We start from the raw sequence: 11,342 nt of genomic DNA, 5'->3' as shown, positions 1-11,342 counted from the left end.
GGCCGTAAGCGTTACACTCTCCCCCGCTTAAATCGCCGTCCCCGGCGAAGGGCTATCCCATCCCACTTCTGACACCAATGTAACGCAACGGGGGCTCAGGCGGGCGCCCTTGCCGTATCTGGTCGGCCCAAAGTATAGGTGGCTCGAACCCGGGACTTCCGCGTCTCTCTGCAGCGACCTAGCCCCGTGAACTAAAGAGAGATCTCTTTGCAGCCCAGTAGCTATAGTCCTGCTATCACAGGGAAGGGCGGTGACGTCACCTGCTCTGGTACGCCGGCTCTTACACAGTACCTGTCGGCCGTAAGCGTTACAATATTATTACAGGTTTTCTCTTTAGGCTCGAGTTGGTTTCGATCACTTCTGACTTATATAGGACCTATATTTTATTCTTTGAGATAAAACATTGATAACGTAAAATAAAGCTGCCGGTTTTAAGGAGAGAAGTATCTTCGGGGGTTTTGCGTGTAAATGTGGGGAAAAAAAATCCTTGTAGATATAACTCGTACACGGCCGTCAAGTGTCAAGTAAACATAGTAAACAAATGTAAACATTTGAATCGGAGATAAAAGCGGAGCCACCGATTAGAATAAAAATGACTTGGGAGACGTTTTGAGTCTCCATTAAATGAATTCTAGAGGTTATCTCTTTTTTAATGGACAGCGTTGTTGCAAACTGTAAAAAGATGGTGGGATCAAAATACACTTTGTGCGTCACTGAACAAAATACCTTGAAAAGATTTTCACCACTGAAACTCAAATTAGAGTCGAAAATAAAAACGATCACTCCTGTTTTTTGCAGGACATAAGGCAAGGCAGACGGCAACATCTGCGATTTACCGCTTTCTCATTTCACCTAAAGATCACAGTTCCACCCCCCAAAAAAGAGAGCGCAAATATCAAAGCTATTCACATATTTAAACTGTGTTTGATTCACTGTCACTGCCCGCACCCCACCTGTGAAGCCAGGATGAAGACCGATTGTAATCCTATTTTGAGCGACTGGCAAGATCCTATTTTCTCCTGACCAACCCAATTAATGAATGACCCCAGAAACCCCCACGCCTGGACCGTATGCACACTCACACCATGTGCCCCCGATCCCACAACACACTCACTAAATCCCAACCTTGACTTCCAGGCCCATCGGGACATAAAAGCTAAAGGTCTGCTTCCCCGATCTCACATCTACAATTTAATACAGCCTTGCAAAAATACAGTGCTTTTTTTTATTTAAGGATGTGATACACTGCGTGCTCTTTGTGCCTTTTATGCCGGACAGTCGTGTTCGAGTATTAAAACGATAAACCCCAAAATGAGTACGGTTTTGGTAAATCCCTCGGGTGTTAGATATATCTGAAACCCATATTTCCCCAACACTGATTTAGAGGGAAAAACAATACAGATCCTGAACACACCGCAAATCACATTTATGGACCTGGAAATTGATCATTGATCCATTTTACTGAAGACTTTAAGAAATAATACAGAAATAATTCATTTAAGTTTTAGGTATTTCTGTCAGTCGGTGATCACAGTCTGTACAATAATGTCAATATTTTCATTATTTTACCCTTCTTACTTACAGTATCTGGTTATTTGTAGAATAACGACCTTAGAATTCTACCTATCTAATTCTTAAACGACTCCACAGAGACCACCGTCTGTGGAAATCTCATCTTTTGGTCTGAAAAGGCCCTAAATTTAAATTAGACTTATCTGTCTGTGGTTTCATGTTGCTGTGGATCTTGAAGAGCTGTCCCTGTCAATGTCTGGTATTTGAATAAAGCTCCTACAGTATGTAATCCTCTCAGCTCCAGGCTCCAAAGTTTGAGACAGACCTTGAGTGTGTCTTCAGACCAGGAATAGTTTTGGTTGCTCTCCACTGTACCACCTTTAAAGCAGTAAAATCTTTCTTGTAGGGTATTGACCAAAACTAACCCCAATATTCCACATGAAGTATAACTAATAAATGTACTATATTGTCCAATTTTAACATGACTTCCCTTGACTTAAATACTACACTCTTAACACTTTCATGAACTGTACTCATGTGTGTTTCTCCTATTTCTCCTAGCAGTTAGATGCATCTGTTTCTCCTAGCAGTTAGATGCATCTGTTCTTGTATTGCTCTATCAGCCAAGTTACTGTGTACAGTAACTATTTAATTTGCTAAATTCTATTTAATGGTTAGTGTGCATGTCCCACATAATTTCATGCATGTAATGAGTTAGAAGACCAGAGTTTTGTAGCTTTTCTGAAACAGACCTCTTCCAGTATGCCCCCAAGTCCCACAGATACTACACTGATATCCCCAATAACTCACAATTTTCTATCACTCCTTCAGGATGCCTGTCTGTCAAATGATATTTGATTAGACAGCGGACAACAGGACTGCAATTAACTGTTCCACATGAGAAGATCTGTTAAGATCCAATTTATTGTGGAAATTCCTGTTATTTGGATCTGTGAACTGACTTAAGGATCTCAGATTTCCAGTAGATACACAAGCAAGCCACTGTCCAACACAAACTGCACAGTCTCATTCCATTTAAGTAAAGCACTCTTGGATCCTTTAAGACGACGCACTACTACACAGCAGACCAGGTAGAGAGGCAAGAAATAATTTCACTGATGAATTAGAGGAAATCTGAGGAGACCAAACAGTTCAAGCCAAAACACAGGGGCAGAGCGGTGGCTCTGTGGGTAAGGATCTGTGCCTATGGCAAGAAGGTTGCCGGTTCAAATCCCACAGCCGACAGAGAAATCCTACTCTGTTGGGCCCCTGAGCAAAGGCCTTAACCCCAGCTGCTCCAGGGGTGCTGTACAATGGCTGACCCTGTGCTCTGACCCCAAGCTTCTCTCCCTGTCTGTGTGTCTCATGGAGAGCAAGCTGGGGTATGCGAAAAGACGAATTCCTAATGCAAGAAATTGTATAGGGCTGATAAAGTGATCTTATCTTATCTAAAATGGAACTTAGCTAGAACACGGGGGTGAACAGCCCCAGTCCTTTTAGGATCTTTAAAGTCAGGACCTTAGTTTAATGTGTCCATCTGAAGGACAGCACCTCCAACGGAACAGTGTCACCTGTCGCTATAATAGGGCCCTGGGGAACAGCAACACCACTTAGAGAAGCATCCCCATTGTTTTAGAGGTCTCCCACTGAGGCCCAGCTCTGCTTAGCTTCAGAGATCCAACGACAACGGCCTACAAGAAGACAATGCAGCTTTCTGTGATACTAAAGCATACAGTGGCCAAAATCATCTTTTAAAAAAAAATGTTTAAGTAACCATGAAAAAAAACAACAAGTTCCTGTTCAAGAAGTCAGTCACCTGCTGTTGACCTGCAGGCCAACTCTTATACAGCTAAATTCTGAAACACAAGCTCTGTGTACACATAGCTACTGGTGCCATCTAGGAAGGCCAAAATAAGGACAAGAGTACTCCAATGGAGGTTAAAACAATGAGTTTCAGTATTGCAACAACAAAAAAGCAGTAGAGGATAAAGAAAAACGTCCTTCGGAATAATGTATGACTTTTAGACAAAGATAGCAGAATGGCTGGTACTGTATGTTAATTAGTACAGTAATACAGTATTTCACTCAGATGTCAACTAAGACAGAAATCAACACTTTGCCTCAGACTGAGGAAAAAGTTCATATTAACTAGTGTAGGATGAGCACAGAAGAGGCAGCCGTTTTGAGGTATCAATGCATTCTTCCAATTGTACCTCATAAAATACGAGACATGAAACACAGTGCTCATCCATACAATTTGTGTCAAAGCAGGCCAAGTAATTGTAGATCAATAAAACATTTACCATGTCTACAGTTAAAGAAATGATCCATCTAATTAAACTTGTATTTAACACTGAGAGCAGGAGACACTTTTTAAACTGACAGCGTGATGGGAGTGTGGAAGGAAACCACACAGCCGTGCTGACGAAGCATGGCTTCTTTCAAGAGACAGCCGGATGAGATCCTCAGATCGCTTCTCTGCCGGCTCATTTCGCTGCTGGGCGCTCCGAAGGGGCCTCCTCCCACTGGGAGCGGCTCCTTCCCGTCCCCTCAGCAGCAGTTCAGCTCCGGCAGGCTGCGCTTGAGTCTGGCGGCCCTGAGCTTTTCCACTTTGATCCGCGCCCAGAGAAGCTCTTCCTCCAGCTGCTGCCTCTTCCTCAGCCCCTCCCTCTTCAGCTGGATGTAGAGACCCAGGCGCCGCTGGTTCTCCAGCTTCGCCTCCAGCTCCTCTCTGGTCAGCCGCAGGCTCTTCTGGAGGGGCCGTACCAGCGCCCCCTGGAGGGGGCCGTCTACCGAGGGCGAGCTCGACAGGACCTCCGTCGGAGGAGAAAGGGCAGGGGAGGACGGCGACGATGCCAGCGTCACGCTGGCAGAAGATGGGCAGTGCAATGTTGGGCTCTCCTGAACCGCGTCTGCTCCTGCGTGGACCGACTCCTCCGAGGAGTCAGCGCCTCGCGTGGCTGGACGAGGCCCTTCTTCACTGTGTGCTCCTGTGCTCCCGGGGCCCAGCAGGGAAGCTGTGTGGAAGTTAGTCCATGTTCGGAATCTCAGAATCTCATGTCGCTCTTGATCCCCTGACTGTCCTGCTGAAAATCTGAAATGCAAACACAACGGAAGATTAAGACTTGAATACAAAGAAACTCTTTCCTCCACAATCACATGGAGAAAACCCCAAAAAAAGCTGTGTCATACCACTGAGAACGTCATTCGGTGTATTTATAACTACACATAGTTCATGTTCAAGTTTATTGTCATTATACTCATACACAGGTATATGGTATAATGAAATGCTCTTTAGCTAGCTCTCAGACGGTAAGAAGTACAAAAAAACAAAACAACAACAATACAATTGTATAAGAAAAGAAAGACAGAGGCAACAGGCAATGTGCAAAACAAGAACAGGTAACAGGTCATGTGCAAAACAACATCAGATGTGCAAAATCATACATCAACAGAATGTAATAAAGGATAGAAAATTATGGGGAGTGAGCTTCTTGACATGTGAGGTAGAGGAAGATTTCAATGTGTGTTTGAGTTTTGGTAAGAGAGAAGGCACTGTGAGGTTCAGATTGTAGGTGAGAGAGGCTGGGAGTTTAATAGTTATAGAGTTTGATAGTGCGGGGGTAAAAACTGTCTCCGAGTCTGGTAGTCCGGGCCCGAATGCTCTGGTACTGTTTTCCAGATGGTAGAGGGTCATACAGTCTGTAGCCGAGGTGTGGGGGGTCTTTGATGATGCTTAGAGCTTTCCTCAAGCACCGTCTGTCATAAATGTCCCGGATAGATGGGAGGGCAACCCCAGTGATGGACTGGGCCGTTTTCACCACCCGCTGTAGGGCTTTGCAGTCAGCAATACTGCAGTTGCCATACCACACTGTGATGCAACCTGTCAGTGTGCTCTCTGTAGTGCATCTGTAAAAGTTAGTGAGGACCTGGGGACACATCTTAGCCTTCTTCAATATATACTGTATGTTGACTGTATGTTCACTGAAGACCTCACGGACGCATTTACAGTACATGTTTCAGCTGCTAAGCAGCAGTCGAGAGTTTAAACGATTTCTCACACTTGAGCCCCTCTAAAGAAAATCGCGTTCGGCTTGCCGTCTACGACACTGCCCTGTCTGTACAGTGTTCTTGTGCAGCTCTTTAAACTGAAAATTAAAACCGGCGATTAAAGCACCAAAATCAAGGCCATCCTCGGAGGCCTCCGCTGTAAGCGGCGAGTGCGGTCGATGAAACGCGCAGGGGGATTCTGGGTAATGACGCTGTGCTGGTCCCGGCTGTGTGGAGGCTGGCGGACGTACCTGTTCAGGCAGGCGGTGCCCGTGCCCTGGCACCCCTGGAAGAAGCTGGGCACCAGGAGGAGGAGCGAGGCGGTGGTCTCGGACAGCTGCCGCCGGTACGCGGGCTGGGCCCGCCGCTGCTGCACCAGCTCCTGCTTGGCGTTCTCCTTCAGCCTCTTGTAGAGGGTGCGCAGGCCCTGCGCGGTGCGGGGCGGCCGGGAGCCGCCCACCAGGGCGTTGTAGCTCTCCGCAATGCGCTCCCAGCGCCGGTTCTTCTCCAGGATGGTGGAGTGCCGGTGCTTGTTCTCCTCGATCACCTTCACGTGGGGCTGCAGCAGCCGCAGCAGGTCCAGTTTTTCCGCCTGGGTGAAGTTGGAGGATCGGGCTTTCCCCACCATTCCTGCCGCCGCCCCGGCTTCCCCCCAGCGTGTCCCGCGCCCACGGCCCGCCGCCACGCCAGCCGTCTCAAGAGCCCATGCTTGTCAGTGCCGTCTCGAAACTCCGATTTGATCGGGGCCCCATAAAAAAAAATACCCCACACCCGTTTTTATTGCTTGGTGGGCCGTGCGCCCCCCACCCTCCAGTTTCTTTCAGTATGGCGAGTCATTTCCAGTTCCCGCCTCCTTCATCCCCCAGTTAAACCGAGCCGTGTTTCGGAGCGCTCCTGCTCCTTGCAGGTACTGCAGATGTCTTTGACTGCTGTGCCACGCACAGGCTGGGAGGCAGGCAGGAAGCACCAGCAGCCTCTGATGAGGAGAGTCAGGACTCTACATACCAGCTCGGCCTTCTCCAGCCCTCACTCACGCACACACTTGACCTGTTCTCGTTCGAGGCTCCAGGCCTGCGGGGACAGGGATGCTGATAGAATCTGTGCCCGAGACGTGCTCATTGATGTATATGCTGCGGTTCCGATCTGACAATACCTAACCACAAGCCTTTCCTGCTTACATTCTCTTGTTTCCAGCTTAAGCTCAGTGTGTGTGTCTGTATGTGTGTGTGAGAGAGAGAGAGAGAATGAGTGAGGGTGTATATTTTTCCGACTTTCAAACCAGCCCCCTAGAGGCAATCTTATTTCTTCTTGCTCGCAGATTAGGTTGAATTTAAGTCAGAGTTTCAGAAGCATGTCAGGCTGCTCTGGTATTGCACAATGCTGACACACAAGATTTACAAAGAGCTCCTGCTGCCAGACTAAATTGGCCTCTTCTGCAGGCCTTGGACATGTAACCTAGGAACAGCCCAGTACTAGTCTGTTCTATTTATAGAAATCTTTTTTAACCCTCTTTGTGAATTTTGATGTGAAATTAAAACAAAAAAAACTCTTCAGAGTATGATTCCTCATTTACTTTACTTAACCTAATACATACTGTATTACGTCTGGTTTTAAGTTTCACGAAATAATCGATGCAGTCCTAATCTTTCTAAAACACATTTCTACACCTCAGAACGGAAACAACATCTGCTAGTGTATTCCAACAATTAAGAAAGGAACTTATTAAAGTAGCATCAAAAGACCTATCAACACTTAAATAACAATAGTGAATATTATTCCTTCTAGTTCAGTCATATAACCATTCTATACATCTGTTCAGCAGGTCTGACATTTTACGGTACACAAAAAATGCTCTTACTGTATATGTTTTCTCTCTCTACAGGAACATCGGAAACAAGGACAAAAGGGAGACTCAAGGATAAATTACAAGAATATAAAACAAAAAGAGCACAGTAACATTGTGAATTGGCATGAAAGACATTTTCTGCACGAGCACCACAACTCTTCAGTACACCCCGATCAAAGCAGAATAGCCAAGGCAGAGTCAGTACAGCACTACCCAGGCCTCTGCTGTACAAAGCACATGCAGCTCCTCCAGTACACCAGCTTACTGAAGCTTCTGCTCACTTCACAAACAGTGGTAAAACATTTAATATTGAGTAAATAACACTATTCTGTCTGCCTGCTTGTTTTGTGTAGCCTACCTTTCTCCCAGAAACACAGATCATCTAACGACCCCCCAGAAGAAATGCAAAGAACACATTAGAAGCAAAACATTTTTCAAAGTCTATCTTCTGCTTAAAGATAGCAGTTCAGGCTGTCCCATGAAAGTACTGTATGCTGCTTCATCTATAAGGCTTTAGTTTAAATTCACACCTGTACCAGGGAAATGGAACTACCTACCAATGACATCATCCCTTAAAAGCATTTAGCAAAAACAGTCACAAATATAATTCTTTTAAGAAATGCAATATGAAAACACAGCCACATTTGCATTTTCTCATTAAGTTGCAAGGCATAGTACACGTATGTTATAAAGGGCTTCTGAAATCTCTCATTTTATATCCTTAATGGTCAGCAAGCATTACAGTAGAAACATACTGTAGATCACATCAGAATAATTCACTAAGGCCTCCGCAGCCTCAAATCTAAGAACCTAAAATGACATCCTACTCCATTCACCAATCACTTCCTACCTTTGCAGCAATTAGTTGTTCCTGGCCCAAAATCATATCCTAAAATCCGTTTTCACCTTGTTCATTAATTACCAGATTTAAAGGTTTAATTCTGCACACCGCTATTCAGACTATGGTGTACAGAACGTCACCACCATAACTGGACAGACATGACATTAACAGAGAACAGATGAAGATCAGATAAAAAAGGTCAAAACCATTGAAACAATGCTCAGAATCTCCAGTGCGTTCCTGAAAGAAGGAATGCTTCTAAGGTTTATGCAAGACTCTAAAAAGCTGAAAGGGTCTATTTTGTTTTTCTTGAATTTGTCACCTTTCAACCAGTTTGTCACTTATCTATCACCTTCCCGGACCAGGCAGGAAAAAACGAAACCATCCTTCTATACTGTATATGTAGCATCACACTGGACCAAAATCATAATGCTGCATTGTTCTATACTGACAAAGCCATCTCCTGAAAGGCAATGCACCTAGAGAAGTTCAGCTTTCACTTTTAATTGATGAAGGTTTAAGTTTTACTAAAGACACTTGCAATTCCTGTGCAGCAGGCAACTACCACTTTTTTCCAATAGCAGGTTTTCAATCTCAAGTGTGAGGTTCAAAACATCACGTGGTCAAAAAGCTTAAGCCTATGAAGACACAGCCAAGAAGAGTTTTAGTAGATATGACGCTCAACTCACCATCTGGAGTCCTGTGGTCTGACTCTTCTTCTCTCACAGTAAGACTATCAGAGAGTCCCTGCAGTGTTGAGCAGTTCTCCTCAGTGTCACCCAGGGGAACAGCATTAAGGATTCTTGCCAAGGCTTTGGATAAGACAGGGGCCTCCGATTTATTTTCCTGGGGAGCTGGCACCTGCAAGAAGCAGTTAAGACAAGATCAGGGATCAATACAGTGCAGATGATTTCACAGCAAAGAAAACACTCTACAATACCTTGGCTGTTTAAATGTATGGAAAGCTCTATTGCACACACCGTGCATGAAACACTGGACTGCTGGACATTTCCCCTGACAGGGAGGTTTGGTTAAATGTGTGCTTGACTGCAAAATGCAAAAAGGCTTCTCACATGTTACATTTGAAAACACCAAGACATCACTGCCAGCATACTAGGACATTCATTATCTGGAAGAAACAAATCAGGACACTGCTCACGTCAGCAAAGGCACCGGTTCTTTTTTAACTTTTATTTAGTGATGAAACAGTCTCCCTGTATAACCTATACATAAAATGTCAGAACGTTCAGGTTTTGATCAAAATATTCACTTTAAAAACATGTATATACTTCATTTGTAATTCACTCAAACGGGACATCATTAGAAAGTAAAAACTGTTATAAGACACTGTATATTTTATTTTTAGGTAATCCCATGAATACATATGATCATTTTAGAATAAAAAAACAATCTGGGTTCAATCCAGTGATTTTAAGTTATCACAAGTATTGGGACACCTTCACTTTAAGCAAATTTGATAGCGTAAAAGCCAGTGTTTGGTTGCTGATCCCTTTGGGACAACAACAGCACAAAGTCTGCGATCCACACCAAACCCTAAGTCTAATTATTTAAGATACTTTTAGATGCAGCTACTTTGAGTTCTTGGGGTGTTGCGACTTCAGTTTCTCTTCATCATACTGTATGAAAAGCATGCTCAACTGGGGAATGACGTAGTCACCCCCACTTCATCCTGCAGAAGCCTCAGTCTTGAGGAATCTGAACCTTCTCAGTCAGTCAGTCTGATTTATGAATCACATATCTAGAGCGTAGTAATTTACGGCCCATAAACCTAAATATCAAATTCCATTTCACAACATCTGCACAGTACAGGGGGGTTTAAAATGGAAGTTTTAGGCAGCCAGGGGCTACTGAGCGGACACCTTACCTACCTTGTTCAGCGCATTGCACGGCGGAGGGCTGGGGCGTTTCAGGTCGGGCACAGAAGCAGCTCTCATGTGCATCGATGCCGGGGGCACAAACCTGGGCTTCTTGGCCACATTGCCACACAGCTGACTTGGAGCCCCTGACCTGCGCATACCGAGATACCAGCCTGCCTGCAGGAGTTCAGAAACAGAATATTTCTATTGAGGCATTGCATAGGCAGGCTTGCTGGCCACTGGGTCATACAATAGCAATGAAAGGCCATGATTGCGATGGACAGGTTATTGGAAAACAGTATCCTCACGCTGGTGCTCACTGACCTCGGGGAGAATTTTATGAGAGTAGGGTTAAACCTAGCACCCTAATTACTCTTAGGATGAAATCGAGGGTATTGTTGATCTCTTGAAAAGGGATCCTTCAGGCAAATAAGATTTAAACAGCCCAGCACAATGGATATTTCCCAAAATATGATGAGTAACATTTCTCTGCTTCAAAATGCAGATTACATACAACAAAGCAGCAGTTAAATGATTATTGAATAAATTACAGGTCACAGGTAATCTCATTGGGAGATTTATTACAAATTCATTTTTAAAAAATCATGCCATTTCTCGTTAGCCTTCAAACTGACACGTCAGTGGACATAACAGCACAAACTCTTCCATATGTAGCTACATATCGTACTGAAACTTAACGATTATTTTAGCATCTCCGGAAAAGACCTTATATAGACTTACTATATAAAACAGAGTACATAAAGCAGGACTGCCAGTTAAACGGCCGTCCGATTACCTTTATGTTGTGTATATTACCTGAAAGCTAGACTCATCTGTTTTTAAATGATGTGCTTATATGTCCGATCTAGGTATTTGTGGGAATCAAAACCGTCGATAATAACGATCCAACAGCCTTCCGTTTTATTAACTGTGGCATAAAAAAAACCAAAACAGAAAACCCTAGAGGTACAGCACCGCGTTATTACTTACATTAGAAACTTGCAACCAACCGGGCTAGACGGGCCGAATGATGTCCTTTCTTATGTTTTTATGTTCTAGGTAGACAGAAACCCTCTATACCACAATAAAGTTTATTTTTTTCCCCTACAAATCCTCTTCTTACTTCCTCTCGGCGGCGGCGGCCACCTCCGTAGACTCAAGTCTCCCGCGTAACCAGGATCCGCCTTCCGATAGGCTGCGGTCGTGGGGCGGCGAT

General features: G+C 44.6%; 2 protein-coding genes across 2 annotated transcripts in view; both read right to left on the bottom strand.

Annotated features, from left to right (window-relative positions):
- The window catches only part of rad54b (RAD54 homolog B), a 40,138-nt gene extending 28,854 nt beyond the window's left edge, over positions 1–11,284 (bottom strand). Inside the window, exons 1-3 of the mRNA XM_088929155.1 lie at positions 11,117–11,284; positions 10,139–10,303; positions 8,939–9,110 (exon numbers count right to left, since the gene is read on the bottom strand). Coding sequence (XP_088785281.1) covers positions 8,939–9,110; positions 10,139–10,285 — 319 coding nt within the window. The 5' untranslated portion in view covers positions 10,286–10,303; positions 11,117–11,284. The remainder of the gene's footprint in view (positions 1–8,938; positions 9,111–10,138; positions 10,304–11,116) is intronic.
- On the bottom strand, positions 4,063–6,200 carry LOC148823062 (fibrinogen silencer-binding protein-like). Its single transcript, XM_088929154.1, has 2 exons — positions 5,814–6,200; positions 4,063–4,606 (listed from the first exon to the last, which is right to left on the bottom strand). The coding sequence occupies exons 1-2, from the start codon at positions 6,188–6,190 to the stop codon at positions 4,063–4,065; spliced, it is 921 nt and encodes a 306-aa protein (XP_088785280.1). The 5' UTR covers positions 6,191–6,200.
- Positions 11,285–11,342: the final 58 nt, after the last annotated feature.

This window comes from Atractosteus spatula, chromosome 12 (genome assembly GCF_055471065.1).
Source record: "Atractosteus spatula isolate fAtrSpa1 chromosome 12, fAtrSpa1.hap1, whole genome shotgun sequence".
Taxonomy (NCBI): Eukaryota; Metazoa; Chordata; class Actinopteri; order Semionotiformes; family Lepisosteidae; genus Atractosteus; species Atractosteus spatula.
The sequence above is the reverse complement of the archived record's forward strand: the minus strand, read 5'-3'. Positions and strand labels throughout refer to the sequence as shown.

What these genes read in the sequence shown, in the direction of transcription:
- LOC148823062 (XM_088929154.1), bottom strand. Translation starts at nt 6,190, where the DNA reads ATGGTGGGGAAAGCCCGATCCTCCAACTTCACCCAGGCGGAAAAACTG. An exon ending in GGCACCGCCTGCCTGAACAG is followed by an intron (nt 4,607 to 5,813) that starts GTACGTCCGCCA and finishes TTTGCATTTCAG; the next exon opens with ATTTTCAGCAGGACAGTCAG.